Source organism: Oratosquilla oratoria, chromosome 37 (assembly GCF_046742065.1).
Source record: "Oratosquilla oratoria isolate Oo_2021 chromosome 37, ASM4674206v1, whole genome shotgun sequence".
NCBI lineage: Eukaryota > Metazoa > Arthropoda > Malacostraca > Stomatopoda > Squillidae > Oratosquilla > Oratosquilla oratoria.
In genome coordinates, this window is record NC_134813.1 from 6,490,887 (window position 1) to 6,513,386 (window position 22,500).

The 22,500-nt window shown below is 36.9% G+C and overlaps 1 protein-coding gene across 3 annotated transcripts in view; it reads right to left on the bottom strand.

Moving 5' to 3' along the window:
- Window positions 1-22,500, bottom strand: part of LOC143019516 (zinc metalloproteinase nas-14-like) — a 206,900-nt gene that overhangs the window by 45,306 nt on the left and 139,094 nt on the right. For all 3 annotated transcript variants that reach the window (XM_076175199.1, XM_076175198.1, XM_076175197.1), the window contains exons 5-6: window positions 21,991-22,206; window positions 21,487-21,586 (exon numbers count right to left, since the gene is read on the bottom strand). In XM_076175199.1, the coding sequence (XP_076031314.1) occupies window positions 21,487-21,586; window positions 21,991-22,206 (316 nt within the window). The remainder of the gene's footprint in view (window positions 1-21,486; window positions 21,587-21,990; window positions 22,207-22,500) is intronic.

Here is a 22,500-nt window from a genome sequence, read left to right on the forward strand (position 1 = left end):
GGCGATAAGAATTGTCAGATTTAGGGACAAGAATGCAAGGAGATGCCCAAGGACTACTGGAGGGTTCAATTATTCCCTGTTGAAGCAGAGTGTTTATTTCTGCTTTTATGAACTCCTTTTTTGGATTGACTCTATAAGGGGCTTGTTTGATAGCCCTTGGCGAGTCTAGAACTATTTCATGTTCCATCAAAGAAGTGAATCTTGGGGAATCTAGAAATAATTTTGGAAAACTTCTTAAGAGAGAAAGAATGTCTTTACCTTGTTTCTCAGATAAGTGTCCTACTTTTATCTGAAGATTTTGTAGTATCTGAGAGTTTTCCAAGGGAATCTCAGGAGGATTAGGCAGGTTATCAGGAGGCTCTTCCGATTCTATTGTGGTAGAGCTGCAAGCTGGAATTGGATCTCGGGAATGATAAGGTTTTAAGGTATTTATGTGACAGAGACGGGAACTCTTTCTTCTGTCTGGAGTTTTGATTATGTAGTTGAGATCACTGGCTCTGGACAAGACTTCATAGGGTCCTTTGTATTTAGCCTGCAATGGATCTCCTGGTATGGGAAGATAAAGTAACACTTGATCTCCTGGAGAGAAAGTTCTAAGTTTAGAATTTTTATCATACCGACCTTTCATTACTCGTTGAGCATTCGTCAAGTTCTCTCTTGCCAACTTCCAAGCTTCTAACAACTTCTCGGTGACCTGGGACACGTATTTCAAAGAAGGAACAGGTGGTTCTTCTTTCATCCATTGTTCATGAAGTATCTTTAGGGGACCACGGACTTCATGACCGAAGACTAATTCTGACGGGCTGAATCCAAGGCTTTCTTGAATTGTTGTTCGGGTGGCGAACAACAAAAAGGGGAGTCCGTCTTCCCAATTTCGAGTGTTCTCAGCACAGAAGATTCTTAACATTGTCTTGAGCGTTTGGTGAAAGCGCTCTAGAGCACCTTGTGATTGAGGATGATAGGCGGAGGAAGTTACATGATTTATACCTAGTGTTACAAGAGTTTCTCTAAACTTGTTGGAAAGAAAATTACTTCCTTGATCACTTTGAATGTTCTTGGGGAATCCTACCATAGTGAAATATTTCAACATTTCTCTGATTATGTTTTGAGCTTTAATATTTTTCAAAGGAATTGCTTCTGGAAAACGAGTGCTCATACACATGATTGTGAGAATGTACTGATTTCCTTTACTTGAAGGAGGTAAAGGTCCTACACAGTCAATAAGAACTTTTTTAAATGGCTCTTCCATTACAGGAATGGGATGGAGTGGAGCTTCTACAATTTTCTGGTTGGGCTTACCTACAAGTTGACATGTATGACATGTTTTACAATATTGGGCAACATCTTTGACAACCGTGGGCCAATGGAAATGTTGGGTTATGTTGAACAAGGTCTTTCTTACCCCTAAGTGACCTGCTAAGGGAGTATCATGAGCCAATCTTAGAACATTATTCCTGAAACCAAGAGGGAGGACTATTTGATTCCTTACTTGCCATGGCTGGTCAGCGGTTGCGGTGGATGCTCTCCATTTTCGCATTAGGACTCCGTTTTCTATATAGAAACCTCGTGACATATTTTCAACTTCTTCTGGAGATGAAACAATCTCGTACAAATTTTTAAGAGAAGGATCTGACTTCTGTTCTTTGATTAATTCTGCTCTAGATAGAGAAACTGGTGAAGAAGAAGATGGGTCAGTTTGGGAGAATAGGGATTCTAAATTATAGGTCTCCTCTTCAGATTTCTTGTACTGAGATCTGGTTACAGCACAAGCGGGAAACAACTGTAAGTTATCTGAAGGTTCTACTGAGGTCTTAGGGTTATTTGTTATTAAGGGAGAAATGACTTTGCTTCCAGCGATGTCATTGGCCAACAATAAGGATATTCCTACTATGGGAAGAGTGTCTACTACTGCTACTTTAACCATTCCGGTTGTTAAATCAGACCGCAAGAAAACATTATGTAATGGACATTTTATAATTCCTCCAACTCCTTCTATCAATATATCATAACCTGTATATGACTCATCCAGATTCTGCAAGACAGAATTTAAAATCAGACTTTGCTTTGCTCCTGTGTCTCGGAGTATGGAAATAGGATATTGTTGTGAACTACTACTATGAGATATAGTTCCTGAAGAAACAAATGGTTTGAAACAAGGATCATGATCTGATGAGGGGGGTTCTACATTACTTGACAATACCGGCTTCTTTGGTAGTGTATCCTGAATAGAGGATTTTGAATCATCTGATTTTATATTACTTACAAGAGTTGGTGTCTTATTGGAGAATGAGGGTGTCAGTCTCTTTCTGCAATTAGAAATGTGATGGCCAACCTGTTTACAATATGAACAAGTTACAGGGGGATTAGTCTTAAACCTTTCCATTCTTTGCCAAGGTTGGTTTGGAGGATATTGATTGAAATCAGACCTGTAACTGAAATGTGATGGGCTAGACTGATTTTCAAAGTGTTTCTTTGGGGACCAAGGATCAGAGTATTTTGTTGAATCTGGAATATATGACTTTGACTTTTGGGATTCCATTTGTCTTGACTTAGGTTTATGATTTAGTGTGAACTCATCAGCCAATACAGCAGCTTTAGTTAAAGTTTCGGGAACATGATCATCTATAAAAATCCTAAGATCTGTCTCTAAGGTATTCTTAAACTGCTCCAATAAAATCAACTGTTTAAGTCTATCTAAGGTGTCCGTTTCACTAGCCAAACACCACCTATTGAATAACCTCTCTTGTTGAGCCGCATATTCTACGTATGTTAACTGAGGTGTCTTCCTATAATTACGGAATTTCTGTCTATAGGCCTCTGGTATTAGTTCATAAGCTTTTAAAATACAAGCTTTCATATTATCATACTCGCTTTCTGCTTCTGAAAGAGAAGTATAAATTTGCTGAGCCTTACCCTTAAATTGTGTTTGAATGATTAATGGCCAATTTTCTTTAGGGATTTGTAACTGTTGCGCCAATTTTTCCCACTGAAGAAAGAAAATTTCTGGCTCTCCCTCTGAAAATTTGGGTAAAAGTTTTACATACTTGGAAATATCTATATGACCTTCCTGAACTACGGGTTGTCTATCAACAATCCTAGCTTCTACTTCTGCCTTCTTTAATTCTAACTCTGCCAATTTGACTTTAGTTTCGTCTTCTCTAGCTTTAAATTCTGCCTCAATTTGCATTTGTTTCAGTTTAGTTTCCTCCTCTTTAGCTTTAAATTCTGCCTCAATTTGCATTTGTTTCAGTTTAGTTTCCTCCTCTTTAGCTTTAAATTCTGCCTCAATTTGCATTTGTTTCAATTTAGCTTCCTCCTCAAAATCTACTCTCCTGACCTTTAATTCAATCTCCTTAATCTTAAGTTCGGTTAGTCGTGCCTCTATTTCTAACCTATTTGAAGGAATTTGTATAGCTGTAATCTCTTCTGGAGATAAGATCTCATCTTCGATCAGATTTTCAACAAGTTCCTGAAGTATTTTTTTCTTTCGTAAACTTGTATCAATGTCTACTCCAAAGTGCTTGCCTATTTCTATCAAAGTGTCTTTAGTTTGTTTCTTTAAGAAACTTACCTTGGGATTTTGAACGAATTCTTGAACTATATCATCCATCTCTATAAGAATGTGTTAAATACCTGATCCAATATCCTTGGCAAGGGTCGCCACTTTGTTACGGGCGGCTGGTATGTGAAGAGACGTTACGTATAACGTCTAAGTGCTTAAGAACCAGCTCACTTCTAGAAGCCACTGTAGGACTGAACTATCTGGTCAGGGCCTAGATAATTCGTAAGACTAGAAGTAAAGGTAACAAAGAAGATTCCAGGAAAGGAATATTAAACTAGCGATAAAACTAGTAAACGAAATTATTAATGGAAAATATTTACAGGCAATCAACACAAAAGAGAATGGGCAGTAGGGTCAATGGGACCGTTACATGATTATAAGAATATGGAAATTATCGTTCAAATAAGAAACACAAGATAAGTATACAATATGGTACTATCTAAGTACAAAGAGATCAGGAACATGCATCAGAATAAGTAATAAGTACAAATATAAGTAAAGTAATGCAATGTATATCAGACACGTAATGTAGACAAAAAGGGTGATCACTTCACACCAATCGTCTCATGAATCTAAACCTTCTAGTTTTTATCAAGAGATCAATATGTGGGAAAATGACAACGAGTGAGCGAATACCGCTGCTTATATACCATTGGACCGGAAACGGGATACTTCCGGTGAAGTGTGCGAGAGAGTGAAAGGAGGGGAGGAGGGTAAGTTAACACGTCAACATGGGTAGTTTTTAGGACCCTCGACTCGCTTGAACAATCTATTTATTTAGTAACTGTCAAATCTGAGCGCTCCGAACTATTCAGGATTTCGCTTGTCTGTTTGTTCTACAAGAGTGCGCACCTCTCCGCACGTAGGCAAGATTACATATAGTGGACGGGCGTTACTGCTTAACATTGTTACAATACATACATAGACAAGAAATATGAACATAGTTATGTAATACAAAGGAACACAATTCTATAACATAATTACACATATGACGTAATATCTAATATTACGTTACAATATATATATATATATATATATATATACATATGTATATATATATATATAGATATATAGATAGATATATATATACCAAAGGCTTTTCCCCCTACACGGGGGGGGTAGCTAAAAAGAAAAAGGCATGGAAACCACTCGCACCCATTCCATTTCCTATATATTCCACTCCCCTCCACCCTTCCCCCCCTCTTCTCTTGGCACCTCCTGGATGATTGGGTCATCCCTGCATCCTGTCCACTGCCCTGGGTCAGAAGCAGTGTCGCAAGACACAGCACATCCACAGCAAGGCCGCTTCATAAATTCGGAGATCCCACCTCTACTTCCCCTCATGCAGAAACGGAGAAGACGGGGAGAAATCCCTTCGGGCTGCGTCATATTTTTTCTCATACATACCTCCCTCTCATGCTTCACAGCATTATCCATACACAGCCCTTCTCCATTCACCCCATCTTCTGTCCTCTCCCGTCCTTCCTCCACAGACATTCCTCTCTTTTGTAATGCCCTTTTCACCCCATCCATCCATCTCATCCTAGGACCCCCCCCCCCTCATATTCACTCCTTCCACCTCTGCCTTCCACACTTCTTTTGATAATCTTTCTTCACTCATTCTTTCCATGTGTCCAAACCATCCTAATACTCTTTCGTCAACCCTATTTGTTCATATTTCTCAGACATTTCATCTCAAACACATTAAAACTCCTTCTCTCTTCCTCTCTTATGTTCCATGTTTCTGCCCCTTACAGTGCTATTGGCACAATCACTCCTTCATATAACCTCCTCCTAGCATCCATTCCCAGATGTCTATTTCTCATTACACCTTTTAATCCACCAAGGCATTTACTCGCTTCTCTCAATCTAAATTCTACCTCCACCTCCACTTCTCCCTTTCCTGCCACTTTCCCACCCAAGTATCTAAAACTATCCACTTCCTCCAGTCTTTCACCCTTTATGCTCACTTCCAGCCTACTGTCACTCTCTCCCCTTGTACATCTCATCACCTTACTTTTGCCCACATTTATCTTCAACTTCCTTCTTTTGCACACCTTCTCAAACTCTGTCACTAACTTCCTCAATCCCTCCTCTGATCCTGCTACAAGCGAAATGTCGTCAGCAAACAACAACTGGCTTATTTCACACTTTTCTCCATTTTCTTTAACCATCTCCAACCCCTGACCCACTACGCTTGCATTCACCTCCCGCACTACCCCATCCATGTAAAATTTGGACAGCTAGGGCAATATAGCACATCCCTGACGAAGTCTCACCTTTACCTCAAACCATTCACTCTCTCCATTTCTAATCCTTCACATTTAGCACTTCCCTAAAAGACTCTGCCCACCTTCCTCTCACTACCTTCTCTCCCATTATCATCTCTCCATCTGCACCTTTTACCTTTTCTTCTCTACTTGATTCGCCTCTTCTTCTTCTTTTAATTTCCTTCCAAAACATCTTTTTATTACTTTCAAATTATTTTGTCACACTCTTACCCCATTTCACATCTGCTCTCTTCTTTGATTCCTTTATATTATGCTTAACTTCCCTTCTCTTTACTTTGTACCTCTCATACGATTCCCTCGTCCTAATTTGTAGCCAATCTATGAATGCGTGCTTCTTCTCTTCTACACCCCTGTTTGCTTCCTTATCTCACCACTCACTACCGTTCCTTATATTTCCTCCTGTCCTCCTTGTTCCACACACCATCTTTGCACACCTTATCACTCCCTCCTTGAACCATCCCCATTCCTCCCCTACTCCTAGTTCTACTCTATCCTTTACTCCCTTCCACTCCTCTCTCAGCTTCTTCTTGTATTCATTCTCCTTTCCTTTCTCATTTAAGCAGTTCACTCGAAGTATCTCCCTACCTTCTGCCCTTTTCCATTTTCTCCACCTATTCTCCACTCTCAATTTACCTTCCACCAGAAAATGATCTGATATTCCCCCACTCTCTCCCCCTAGAACATGCACATCCAAAACTCTTCCTACCATGCTCCTGGTCACCACTATATAGTCCATTAACGCTCTATCTACCACCCTTCCATCCACCACCCTCTCCCATGTGTACTTCTGCTTGACTTTCTTCTGAAACACTGTATTTGCTATCATCAACTCTCTTACAAGACACATCCCCACCATCAATTCTCCACTACGACTTTTACCTGGAAACTCCATACTTCCCAATCACTCCGTCTATTGGTTCATTTCCTACCCTAGCATTAAGGTCTCCCAATACAACTACATTGACATTTCTTCCTAATTCCTTTATGCATTAATTTATATCTACCCAAAAAGCCTCCTTTCCTCTACGCTGTTCTCACTACCAGGTCCATACGCACTTACAAAAACCAGCATATTCCTTCCCAGCTTCACCTTCACCCACATCAACCTTGATGAAACCTCCTTCAACTCCACTACCCGCTTACTTATCTCTTCACTTACTAGTATAGCCACCCCTTTTCTCCCTCGTCCCCTCTTTACTCCTGAGTACCTCCCAGCTACACTCCAAAACTCACAGCTGCCCTTTCCTTTCATTTTAGTTTCACTCAAAGAGAACACATCCATCTTTCTTCTCACAAACATACTGCCTATCTCTTCCATTCAGTGTACATGTATATATATATATATATATATATATATATATATATATATATAAATATATATATATATATATATATATATATAAATGTGTTGGTGTGGAGGAGAATTGTGTTTTGTTGTTTTGTTATTTATTGTATTATTTATATTATGCTAATATGTATTTATATTAGGTAATACAATGTGTTTTGTTTATGTAAGATATCGCAGATGCGATGCGCGCCTTTTGTTTTTGGCGCGAATTGGAGAGCGTGGCGTCAGTATCTAAGCAGCCTTGTAGGCAGGCGCACGCAATTATGATTGTATAAGTTTGTGTGTATCTAAATATAACATTGCACTTTTAAATTTTTTGCGCACTCATTAGCCACCCCGATACATTAAATGGTGGCAGCTCAAAAACAATCATTGTGCACGTCTCCACAGACTGAAATTAGAGTGCTGCGCGTCCGTTGTGTTCTTTTTCTTCCATTTTCCTTTCTACAGGCTACAGGATTTGTTAATAGTGAGATACTAGTGTTTTCGCATTGTGGACCAGTGACTTTATTTTACGTAACCATAGCACCAAATACCAGCAACAGACATTGTCAGGACCCTTGGGTACATGCCGCTGTTTGATTTAATTTGGACAACGTTTTCCCCGGGAATCTTCGTGGCCAGCCTTCTTTGGGACTGATATTGCTGGCTACGTTAGTGGGACGGTCGTCTCAAGTCACTTCGTGCCTTGCTAAATTGCTCCGTGGATGAAGACGGATTCGTGATTGCAGTCTCAAAATGTTCGGTTGAAAGCTCCCCGGCCTTGTGTTTCGCAAGTGTATTGCTCTGTGCCACAGACTTTGGCTACCTTGTTACCAGTTTTGTATCGTTTTGCCTTCGGCATACTTGTATTGTCATTTTTTTTTTTTTTAGACTTTGTGCATATATTGTGAATATATACCAAAAAAAATCATAAATCCGGTCGTGTCTTGGTCGGCCATTTGTATGGCGTCACTCTTTATTTACCTTCTCAAATGTTATCCCGAAGTGAGGCTAGTGTCCATTTACGTACGTATTAGTGCATTATACATTTTTTACGTAATTTTGCTAATTACGGTCTTCCTATAATTTTTTCTTCATTCTTGATACATGTATTGCATTGTTTCTGTGTTTCAATGCTTCTGTTTGTGTGAATTATATAATTTTCTTACATTCGTGTCCCATGACCATGTGATTTCTCTATATTATTTATTTTTCACATTATTTCATGCTTGTGCTAGTGTGTTGTATTTGCTTGGTGTCATTGTTTTCGTATGCTCTTACGAAGTGGGTTAATGTTGTCATCTCCTATCATGTCTAAGTCAAAGAGGCCTTCGTTTATCAGTCCACTAAGCTCATCTGAGACAATGGCTCACAAGTTGATGTTGCTCCATCAAAACCCGTCGGTGGTGCAATTTTCTGGTCAAGATCCTCATTATAGGGCGGCTGATTTTATCCACCAATGTGAGGACGCCATTGTCCAGTCCAATGTTTCGACGGGGCCTGAAAAGATCTCCTTTGTGAGGTCCCAGATTGTGCAAAGTTCTCTAGCATCGAAGTTACTTTCGACGTCGTGTTTGGATCCTAAATCTCTGGACTATAATTATGACACCTTAAAGGTCTAACTTCCTTAAACTTTTTTCAGATACTCCTGGTGGTGGTGCGTTCCATTGGTGCTTCAAATTGGCTGATACTTTCGTATCCCGACTGGGCACTCTTGATTATAGACGGGCGCAAGCTCAGGCAAGTATCCTTGCTGTTGACGCTTTAGAGTCACTTCCACAGTCTGATTGGGTAGATAATGGCAATATCTCTTAAGATAGATTTCGTCTTATCATTGAATTTCTGTTCTATACCCTTTTTTTGGTCCGTTCTGAGAGAAGAGCAGCATCTTCTCTCATGTATAAGCCTGATGAGACTCTATTGTCTTTTGCGTCACAGCTTTCTCGTAAACTAGGGTAAGTACCGTCTAGTTCCTTGTGTATTAGCAATGCTCATCAACATGATCATGTCCCTTGTTCTCCTCAGTTCTCTCAGTCTACAGTTCCTACTCATAGTTCCCCTTAATCTACAGTTACCCTCCCTCCCCTGTTATGTACCTTTTGTAACAGGTCTGGTCATTCGAGCGACTTTTGTTACCCCCGTAGACGCCAGGTACACAAGTCAAGACTGTCCCCTGTTCGCAGGAGTGTACCTACTGTTTCTTCTAATCTGACACGTGACCTTTCCAGAGTAGAACCTCCAGATAGACTCAGTTATTGTCATATCCATGGTCATTGTAAACATTCGACTAATCAATGTTTCAAGGTTTTGAAACTTAGGGATGAGACTTCTCACCAGCCTCGTCAATCTCATTTTCCCCAGCGCGTGTTTCCCAACCCAAAGAGTTGACCAGTAATGTTCGGTCTCAAATAATTCCTTTTGTGGCTGTTGAGTCTTCTCAATTACTTACCTTTCAATTTCTTACTAGGGATACGCCTCTTTCTGTCACTGTAGATACTGGTGCAGAATGTAGTCTCTTAAGTAGAAAGGCTTACTTTGCTCTACGGGAATTGTATAATCTCCCTTTATCTCCCTTTTGTAATAATTTGCATTCTGTGCAAGGTTCTCCCTTGCTTGTTCTTGGATCTTTGCTGTTGTCTCTGGCATTGCCCTTAAGTGTGATTGTCTCTTGGGTATTGATGCTCTTACAGCTCATAGCATAGATATTTCTCCTAGTCGCCGTGTAGTGACTTTCTGCAATTTTGATATCTCTGCTTCGGATAGGTCAGTTTCTGTTTGTGATTCTCCTGTGCTTGATCAGTCCGCACATGTGCCTGTCCCAACTTCTAAGCGCTCTGCCCCTGTTGCTCATTGTGCTACTGTTGTTGTAGGAGAGCATCTTATTGAACCTTCAAGTTCTGTTCGAGTTCCAGTGCGCGTCTCAGGTGCCCCGATTGGGTCTGACGTTCTCTCTTTGCCTGACTCTATTCGTATTCGTCGGCTTGCCCTAGAAGGAACTCTCTCCACTATTCGTGAGGATCATGTTACCACATTGATGGTAATCAATGTCACGGGTGCTCCTATTCCTCTCTCTCCTGGCAGTCACTTAGGCTCTTTTGAGGTGGTACACGTTGCTGCTTTCCAGGATTCGCCTATTATAGCAGCTTCTGTTCTACAGTCTCCTCCAACACGTGACCCTGCTCACTGAGCTTCTGAGCTTGCCACATTTGTAGGCGAGATTGACTTTCCTGAAGAGACGCCTCGTCTCCTTGACCTGCTAGTTACCCACCGTCAGGCTTTGGCTTTACCAGGTGATCCGTTAGGGGTTACGGACCGTGTGGTTCATAGAATTGATCTTCAGCCAGGCACTCGTCCTGTTTACGTCCCCTCTTTTAGGCTACCTCACTCTCGTCTGCTTATAGCCCAATCCTTGGTTGACGATTTATTGAATGAAGGTGTTGTACAGGAGTCCCACTCAGAGTGGAACTCGCCTCTTCTCCTGGTGCCTAAGAAAGATGGATCTTTTCGTCCTGTTGTTGATTACAGGAAAGTCAATGAGGTCACTCTTCCAGATCATTATCCTCTGCCTATCTTAAGCGAGCTTCTTCAGTCCATTGGCACTGGTAATACGGTGTTCACCACCTTAGATTTAAAAGCAGGTTTTTGGCAGATACCCTTGGAGGAGAAGTCTCGTAAGATCACGGCCTTCTCGACTCCCAGTGGGCACTATGAATGGCTTCGTTGCCCCATGGGTTTGCGGAATGCTCCTTTGACTTGCCAGCGTTTAGTTAACTCCATTTTTCTTGGCTTAATTGGGAATGGATTTTTTGTTTACCTGGATGATTTTATTCTAGTTTCCAAAGATGTGGAAAGCCACTTTTCTAAGTTGCCCATGGTCTTGCAACGTTTTGCTGAAGCTGGGTTGAAACTCAACTTACCCAAGTGTTCCTTTTTCAAGGCTAGTATCCAGTTCTTAGGTCATGTTGTAGACAAGCATGGTATCCATACCACAGGTGAAAAGATCAAGGCAGGCAAGGACTTCCCTATACCGAAGTCGGTTGAAAATATACGTTCCTTCCTTGGACTTCCAGGATACTACCGTGCATTCATTAAAGACTTTGCTTCAATTGCTTCCCCTCTCACTCGCCTTCTCAAGAAGGACTCTTCCTTCCAGTGGCGTGATGTCCATCAGACAAGTTTTGATTCCTTGAAGCTTGCTCTTACTGAAGCACCTGTGTTGGCTTTCCCTGATTATAGTATCCCCTTTACTATTTGTACAGATGCTTCTGGTACAGGTATTGGAACTGTACTCATGCAACAAGTAGATAGATGTAGACCTCATGTTATTGCATATGCTAGTCGCATTCTTAACAAGCCTGAGTCCCGTTACTCTGTTACTCATTTAGAGGCCCTGGCAGTGGTGTGGGCTTTAAAGCATTTCCGTGATATCATTTTTGGATATACTATTACAGTCTACACGGACCACACTGCTGTCACTCAGCTTTTTAAGGGCAAGAATCTGTCAGGCCGCCTGGCCAGATGGTTTCTCACGATCGAGGAATTCAATCCAACCCTAAAGCATATCCCTGGGCGTGCGAAGCATGTTGCTCATGCACTTTCACGGAATATCCCTGTTGCTGCTGTTACCGTGATTCATAATTTTTCCCTGCAGGATCTGGCCAAAGCTCAGCGTGAAGACCTTGTTTGGTCTGCCTTGGAGTCTGGTGATGATTCCACCTTACCAGCTTTACCAGTACCTCTGTACCAATTTTCCCCGCAGGACGAGGTTCTCATTCGTAATGTGGAAGTGTTTGAGCAGGATGTGGCACAGCTAGTGATCCCTGAGTCTCTAGTTTCCGTTGTTTTGTTCCTTGCTCATGATGCCCCTCAGGCTGGTCACCCAGGTCGTGACATAACTCTGGCTATGGCGCGGAAGAAGTATTATTGGCCTAAAATGCGACTAGACATTACCTCTCATGTAGCCCGGTGTAGATCTTGTGCCCAGAACAAAGGTTCTACGAGCACTTCTCCCATCTTAGAGTACCCTACTCCTTCTCGCCCTTTTCAGACTGTGGCTATAGACCTTTTGCAACTGCCTCGTAGCACGCAGGGCTCTGTGTATGTCCTTGTGTGCGTGGATCAATTTAGTCGTTTTGTGGTCTTAGCTCCCTTACGTAACAAATCTGCACCAGTTGTAGCACATGCTTTAGTTTCCCATGTGCTGTGTCCATACACCACTCCTTCGGTGCTCCTTAGTGATAATGGGACTGAATTTAGGAACGAGGTTTTGGCGGGTATTTGTGAACGTTATGGTATCAAACAGACATTCGTGACTGCTTATCACCCAGCGTCCAATGGTCTTATGGAGAGGACGAACAGGAAAATTTTAGGGATCCTACGTCACCTTGCTAGTAATTTTCATGAGTCTTGGGAGGATTGGCTTCCCCATGTTAGTGCTTGTATCAATAGCACCATTAATGTTTCCACGGGCAAAACGCCTCATTATGTTATCTTTGGAGTTGAGAAATGGCTCCCATATGATGTGCTTGACAGCCCCGCTCGTCCCCTCTACAATGTAGATGACTATAGTAAACTACAGAGTCATGTGCTGCATGCTATTTATAATTCTGTTAAGGATAAACTGTATGTTTCAAAGGCCGACATGTTGAAACAACAACATGCTCGTGCAACACCTGTGACCATCAGTGTTGATGATCATGTTTTCAAAAGTATGCCTGATCGCCAGTCAAAATTAAATTGTAAAATTGAGGGCCCCCTTTGTGTCTCTGAACGCCTACATCCTAACAAGTTCAGCATTTTTTACCCCTTCTACAGGCCTTAGCGAGATTGCACACGCTGATAGGCTCAAGAAAACTCAAGTGCCTATCCCTACCTTTACCCGGCCTCCTCCTGGGCCTGAATTTTCATTGTGTATTGTTATGTATTCTTGTGATGTTCCCATTTATGTATTCTTGTGATGTTTCCCATTTATGTATTCTTGTGATGTTTCCCATTTATGTATTCTTGTGATGTTTCCCATTTATGTATTCTTGTAATGTTTCCCATTTATGTATTCTTGTATTGTATTTTGTCGTGTTTAGATATTATGTATCATGCCCCGGACGTCCGGCAATTGCTGTATTTGTCTTTTGGTTAACTGGCGCCAGTTTTATGTTCCTTTTTGTGTTGTCTGTATTGTCTTTATGTCCTCATATATGTATGTGTTTGTTTAATGTATTTGGGTGTGCTTTTAAATCCATTTGTCCCACATTTCTGTCTGCCACTGTTGTGTGTGTGGTTTGTGTGTGGCTTATCTTTGTATCATTTAGATTCTCTTTGCCTCGGTCAGTTTTTTTTTTTTTTTCTTTCTTCTTGTTTGCTCGGTAAGGGCACCGAATGGCGTGGGCCGAGCGATGTGTTGGTGTGGAGGAGAATTGTATTTTGTTGTTTCGTTATTTATTGTATTATTTATACTATGCTATTATGTATTTATATTAGGTAATACAATGTGTTTTGTTTATGTAAGATATCGCAGATGCGATGCGCGCCTTTTGTTTTTGGCGCGAATTGGAGAGCGTGGCGTCAGTATCTAAGTAGCCTTGTAGGCAGGCGCACGCAATTGTGATTGTATAAGTTTGTGTGTATCTAAATATAACATTGCACTTTTAAATTTTTTGCGCACTCATTAGCCAACCCGATACATACATACATACATACATACATACATACATACATACATACATACATACATACATACATACATACATACATACATACATACATACATACATACACAAACATATATATATATATATATATATATATATATATATATATATGTATATATATATATATACATATACATGCATACATACAGACACAATTATATATATACATATACATGCAAACGTACATATATATATATATATATATATATGATATATATATATATATATATATATATACATATATATATATATAATATGTATACAGGGTGTCCATAAAGTCCGTGTGCACTTAAATTTTTTTATAACTTTGTAAGTACTGGTGGTAGAAAAAATCTGTAAAAAGTGTTATAAATTTTAATGTACCTTGTTTTAAGTATACTTATTGAATAATTCTTCACAAAAAAAATAATAAGAAGAAAGAAACATTTGGATAAGTAAAAAATTTTTTTTTTTCAGAATCCCTTTGACTTTGGCTTCAACTGAGGAAAAAGTAAAGTGGTTGGCTGAACTGAAATCCACTATTGCTGTACAAAGAAAGATTAGAATTGAATACGATAAAGAACCACCTCATAGGAATACTATTGCCTCTTTAATTTTTTTTAATTCATTTGGCAATAGTGTTTCTTTGAGTTGGTTCCTTATTGTATTCAATTCTAAACTTTATTTGTACAGCAATAGTAGATTTCAGTTCAGCCAACCAAAGGATACACTTTACTTTTCCCCAGTTGAAGCCATAGTCATAGGGATTCTGAAAAAAAATCTATTTTTTTTTTTTTTTTACAAATTTTGTGGTGAAGAATTATTCAATAACTATACTTAAAACTATGAATATGAAACTTCATAACACTTTTTACAGATTTTTTCTACCATCAGTACTTACAAAGTTATCTTTTTTTTTAAAGTGCATACGAACTTTATAGACACCCTGTATATAGGGAAAGAGGAGAAGAGGAAGACCACGCAGAAAATATGTAAACGGATTAAGGACATCTGTAGAAGAAATAACAAATGCCATCTTGTTAAGAAGAACCATGTGCAGACAGGAATGGAGCTCCATGGTGGCCAACGTCCAAGTAAAGCTTATATATATATATACATACATATATATATATATATATATATATATATATATATATATATATATATATGTATATATGTATATATGTATATATATGTATATATATATATATATGTATATATGATATATATATATATGTATATACATATATATGCATATATTTATGTATATATATATTTATATATATATACATATATATATATATATATATATATAAATATATATATATAACAAAGGATTACAAAGGCGGATCATACCGACAGGAGACCTTTTGATCCATATCTAGGTCGGATGCGAAAAAAAATCATATTAATAATAAAATAATAAATAAAAACTATAATAATGTAAATAACAAATAAAATACATAAATAAATGCATATGTATAGTTAAAATAATAAACAAACAGGTAAATAGTAAATAATAATAAATTGACACATAACTAATAATAAATTAAAATCAGACAGACAAATGATAACAAAACAAAAACAAATAATATAACATAAATTATAATAATTACAGCATCTTACTTAGGTATTTATCTAAATGATTCTTAAACCTTCGAACTGAACTACATTTCACTACCTGTGCAGGAAGTTTATTCCATTCATTAACTACACGGTTGGCAAAGTTGTTTCTACCTACTTCCAAATTGAATCTATTTCCGGACAGTTTGAGACCATTGTTTCTTGTCTGATTCTCATTCAATGTGATTTTTTTTTTCACTTTTGATGTTGTCAATTCCCTTTAAAATCTTAAAGACCTGTATCAAGTCACCTCTGAGTCTACGCTTTTTTAGGGAAAACAGATTCATGTGCTTTAGTCGATTTTCGTATGATTTATTTTTGATATTTGGAATCAGTTTTGTGGCTCGCCGTTGTACTTTTTCCAGTCTGTCAATGTCTTTAATGAAATTCGGTGACCATACGGAAACAGCATATTCCAAATGTGGACGAACTAACGATTTATATAGCTTGTTAATGAGTGATGGACTTTTGAAATCAAAAGATCGCGCAATCAGTCCCAGAATCTTATTTGCTTTCTCAGAGGCTGAAATACACTGTTTGGATGATTTCAGGTCGTTACTGATAATTACGCCGAGATCTTTTTCACTATCCACTTTTGTTAACGAATTTCCAAATAACTTGTAATCGTACTTACTGTTATTTTTACCTATGTGCATTACCTTGCATTTACTTGTGTTAAATTTCATTAACCACTTTTCAGACCATTGCTGTAATTGATCTAAATCTTCTTGAATATCTAATTGGTTTGAGTGATCATTTACCACTGCGCACAGTTTTGTATCATCAGCAAATTTGGAAACAGTAGATTTTAGTCCATGGTCTATATCATTTATATATACTATGAATAGAAGTGGCCCAAGAACGGAACCCTGAGGAACTTCACTTGCAACACTTTTCCATCTAGAAGTTTTTCCATTTAAAACAACTCTCTGTTTTCGACCATTCAACCAATTACTAGTCCAACCTAATAGGCTACCATTTATTCCATGCAAAGCTAATTTAGTAAGTAGTCTTTCGTGTGGGACGGTATCAAAAGCTTTTTCAAAGTCTAGATATATTAAATCTATATTGTTTCTTTTGTCATAATTCGAGATAACTATGTTGTAGAATTCGAGTAAGTTAGTCACGCAAGAACGTTTCCGTCTGAAATCATGCTGGCTATCATTTATCAAACGGTTACTTTCTAAATGATGTTCGATAGCATCTCTGATGATAGTTTCCATTATTTTTCCTACGATTGAAGTCAAACTTATAGGCCTATAGTTATTTGGCTTCTTTTTGTCACCTTTTTTGAATATGGGAGTAACGTTAGCTAGCTTCCATTCTCTTGGGACATCTCCGGATATGATGGATTTCTTGAAAATAATTTATAATGGAACAACAATCTCATTTTTCATTTCCTTTAAGATTCTTGGATGCCAACCGTCAGGCCCTGGTGTTTTATAAACTTTGAGTTTGTCTATACACCTTTTAATTTTTTCTTTTGTTATATTTACCGTAGTGAGTAAGTTTACCCCAGACTTTTCACAGGTTTCAGTTTGGAATTCACTTTGAGGTGTTTCGTTTACGAATACTGAGCTAAAATAATTGTTTAAGATATTACACATTCCATACATATATATATATATGCATGTATATATATATATATATACACATATATATATTTACATATACATATACATATATATATATATATATATATATATATATATATATATATATATATATATATGTGTGTTCTAAATTTTCCGAATAATTTGTTTGTATCTTGAAGCTAGTGGATATTGAATTAGTTTTGATCTTCAATCGAACATGTCTACAAGAAAATTTACTGCCCATTATGTATATATATACATAAATATACTAGCCAAATTACCAGCGCGTTGCTGCGGGCAAACGACGATCATTTTAATTTTGATAGAATTTTTGGAGAAAAGTTACACGTATCAATATAACTCAATGGAAAAGGTAACAAAAATGAAATGTTAAGAGAGTAAAAAAAAATTAATTTGAGGAGGGAGAAGCCCCTTGGAAATAAGATATACTTATCCAAATATCCTAGGTTTTGGGGGAGTTCGTGAACAACAACAAACAAACAGACAGACAGAGGCTACTATTTTATTATGGTAGATACAAATGAAAGAGTTATCCAGGTACCTTGTGAGATAAGGTTTCAGAATATATATAGTCATATGGGTCTATCTGCAAAAACCTAGGAGTTCGTGAGTAACCCTTAACCTAACCATACCCCACCTAACTTTAACCCTTAACCCTAACCAAAATATTCTTTTGGAAATAAAGTATAGTTATCCAAGTACCCGGAGTGATAGTGTATCAGAATATATATGGTTATGGAGGTCTATCTCCAAAAGCCTAGGAGTAGGTGAACAAATTAACAAACAAACAAACAGACAGAATGTATATGGTTATAGGGGTCTACCTGCAAAAACCTAGGAGGAATTCGTGAATAATCCCTAACCTAACCATACCCCACCTAACTGTAACCCTTAACCCTAACCAATTTAATTTTTTAATGAAACATAGTTATCCAAGTACCTAGAGTGATAGGGTATCAGAATATATATGGTTATGGGGGTCTATCTCCAAAAGCCTAGGAGGTGTTTGTGAACAAACAAAACAGACAGACAGAGGCTACTACTTTATTATAGTATATATGTAGGTATATATATATATATATATATATATATGTAAGTATATACATATATAATATGTATTTATATATATATATATATATATATATATATATATAATATGTATGTATATATATATATATTATATATATTATATATATATATATATATATATATATATATATATATATATATATATGCAAAGAATTCACAAAACACACGTGATATACTATTTTTGCAGAAACCACCGGGAAATTGAAAAAACAGATACCGAACGTTTTCGTCTATTTAGACATTTTCAAAAGTACAAAAAAGCAACAGAAAGAAACAATAAATACATAAGAAGACAAGGATACTCGGAGAGGTCCCATGGTACATTTAATCACACACAATTTTGTCAATAATAAAATTGTCCAATTTAAATAAACCCAAACTCAAGTTCATGTTATTTCCAAAATTTATTTTTATAAAACAAGATTCAATAATATTTCTTTCTATAATATTATTACAAGAAGTAATTATTTTAGAATTTCCCCAGTCAATATTATGACCATAATCCCTTTGGTGGACAAATAATCCACTGGACATTTGCCCCGTTCTAATACTATATTTATGTTGGCCTATTCTTTTTTCTAAGCCTTTGCCTATTTGGCCTATATATATAAAATCACAGTTTTTACATGGTATGTTATAAATACATCCTTCTTTATTTCTTGGAGAATTTTTAATCAACAGACTCTTAATGTTAATGTTATTGTTAATGTTAAACCTAAAAAGAAGTTGAAACATTTGACTAATGATAGCGGTTGGAATAAGGATGCCAACCCTAATTTTGTACTTAATTTATCGGACAAACCTTTGAGTGACGACGCGAAATGTGCTCTAGGTATGGTTTGAAATTCGTCGCCAATAATCAGCAGGTGAACTATGTAGTTATTGCTGAGAGTTTGGCAATTTGGAGAAATATAGTGATGTTTCAAATCAAGGTAAGGGTTTTGTGTACCATGCTTTATCCACGTCATGCCCTCCAAGTGTGCCTAAACGGTTCTTCACTACTTTTAATAATTTAAAGAAGGATAAAGATTTACACATCACAAAGGCGGATAAAAGTAATTGCTTAGTCATCATGAACAAAAAGTAGTACTTAGAAAAATGGAAATATTACTAAGTGATGAAGAGACCTATGCTAAATTGAGCAAGAACCCTCTAGAAAATGTTAATAGTGAATTTAATAAGAAGCTTAAAACAATTTTAAAAGGTAACGACGATCTGGTAAAAAAAAAAATGTGTTATTGTATCTCCGTCACTTCCATACATGTATGATCTAATTAAAACTCATAAAGTTAATAATCCAGTTAGGGCCATAACTTGTTCTATTGGGTCTTGCACATATAAGTTGTCCAAATGGTTAGTGTCTCTTCTCGGTCCTCTTGTTGGGACAATTTCCCAGTCTCATATCAAAGATAATGTTGACTTAACCGAAAAATTGCTTGGACTTAATCTCACATTTGATTTTAAGTTGGCTAGTTTCGATATTAAAAGTTTATTCACCCGAGTCTCGGATTTCTAGAAAAAGAGTTAAAGAAACATGACTTAACACTCCCTGCTCATACTATTATTAGTTTAATTAAATTATCTGTAATAGACTCTAAGTTTGAATTTAATGGAAACTTTTATACTCAAACATTTGGTATGGCCATGGGGAACTGTCTATCTCCAATTTTTAGCAATTTGTATATGGAGTTTTTTGAAAGAGAGTTATTACCAAACATTCTTCCAATTAATGCAGTTTGGTACAGGTATGTTGACGACATATTATGCATTTGGCCTAATGATCAACAATTGGATACTTTTTTGTTAGATTTAAATAATTTGGTACATTCCATTAAATTCACAGTAGAGGTTGAAGAAAATAATATGTTACCATTTTTAGATGTAAATATTCACCGATGTGGGAGATATTTTAAATCTGACGTTTACAGGAAGCCGACCAATGTCCTTTCGTACATTCATTTTTACTCGTATCACAGTCAAAAATCCAAGTTGTCAGTTTTTTCTTCAATGTTCCTGAGAGCTTGTAGAATTTGTTCCCCTGAGTTTTTGGATCAAGAAATACAATTCATCTATGACATTGGAGAAAATTTAAAATATCCAAAACATCTTATTGATAAGACAAAAATCAAAGCTAGGAAATGTTTTCTTAATACTTCGCAGGTCAAACCATATAAGAATATGTTAACAATTCCGTACAACGAAAACTTAATCAATCTTCCTAGCATCTTTGAAAAATTTGGTATCCAGATAGTATTTAGAAATAATAATAACATTAAGAGTCTGTTAATTAAAAATTCTCCAAGAAGTAAATAAGGGTGTATTTATAACATACCATGTAAAAACTGTGATTTTATTTATATAGGCCAAACAGACAAAGGCTCAGAAAAAAGAATAGGCCAACATAAATATAGTATTAGAACGGGGCAAATGTCCAGTGGTTTATTTGTCCACCAAAGGGATTATGGTAATAATATTGACTGGGGAAATTCTAAAATAATTACTTCTTGTAATAATAGTATAGAAAGAAATATTATTGAATCTTGTTTTATGAAAATAAATTTTGGAAATAACATGAACTTGAGTTTGGGTTTATTTAAATTGGACAATTCTATTATTGACAAAATTGTGTGTGATAAAATGTACCATGGGACCTCTCCGAGTATCCTTGTCTTCTTATGCATTTATTGTTTCTTTCTGTTGCTTTTTTGTACCTTTGAAAATGTCTTAATAGACGAAAACGTTCGGTATCTGTTTTTTTTTTCAATTTCCCGGTGGTTTCTGCAAATATATATATATATATAAATAACATATATATATATATATATATATATATTTATATATATACATATATACACACACACACACACACATATATATATATATATATATATATATATATATATATATACATATATATATATATATATATATATATATATATGTGTGTGTGTGTGTGTGTGTGTGTGTGTGTGTGTGTGTGTGTGTGTGTAGGCACACACACACACACAAACACACACACACACACACACACACACACACACACACACACACATATATATATATATATATATATATATATAAATATATATATATATATTTATATATATATATATATATATAGACATATATATATATATATATATATATAGACATATATAGACATATATATATATATATATATATATAGACATATATATCTATATATGTACATATATATATATATACGTATGTACATACGGACATACATGTCCATTAAGAACATAACTTATTTTAAGATGATAGACTTTACTTGTATTTTTCGAAGTATGACCGGGCATTGGGTTTAATGTTGTCGAAGTTGACTGTTATGTAGTCATCTCGATCTGGACGATTATGTTCATGGCCAAAACCTGAAATAGTAGGAGTTATATTGTTGTGCTGTCTATGGAAATCAAGAATAACATCATTTCTGCCGTCAGTTTATATCTGACGTAACACCCTTATTATCAACGCTAGGATTAAACTTTGAAAATCACCCAAGTTATCAGCATCCAATAAAATCCGTAGACTACCTTAGGATCATACCTTAATCGCAGTCCTTAAGTAAGTTGTATACTGTTGTAAATCTGAGTTGGAATTACAAGAGATGACTTCAAAACAAATACGTTATGCTTTCATCATTTCAACTTTACTGTAGCATATACCGGTATATCTTGATATACATAATTGATTTCATTAACACTCAAAAGCTACTGTGACCCACCGCGTAGCGTGAATTTATGTGAACGGAACTCATTATAAACTTAAATCATACCTAAGGTATGCATTATTTCATGCATAATGACGCCCATATTGTCCACCGACTTGCTGATACTGATGGTCTGCTCACCACCTTGACGACCAATGTATGACGTCATATCGGTCCCCAGGACGAATTTGACGTAATCGTCATCTTGATCTGTTCGCTCGGAGATCCTTACGCAACCTTCATCGCTGATGGCCTTGATGGCCCCATGAATCCAATCGCTAACTGGAGAAGTATGATTTGCTTTAGAATAACTGGGTTTTTGTTGCTAATTGATCCGAACCATTCTATCAGGTAACAATATCTAATATTGGTGATGACTGTGAAGGTGGTGATGGTGATGGTTGCAGTGATGGCGTTGATGATGAGAGTAAATGCTACACTGGTGTTGGTAATGGTGGCGAAAGTACGAATGTGGATGTTGAGAATACGAAACGTGGTGATCATGCTGGTGGTCGTGTCTGTGGTTCTGGTGGTCAAGTTTGTGCCAAGAATGAAGCCGGTGGTAGTGGTGCTGGT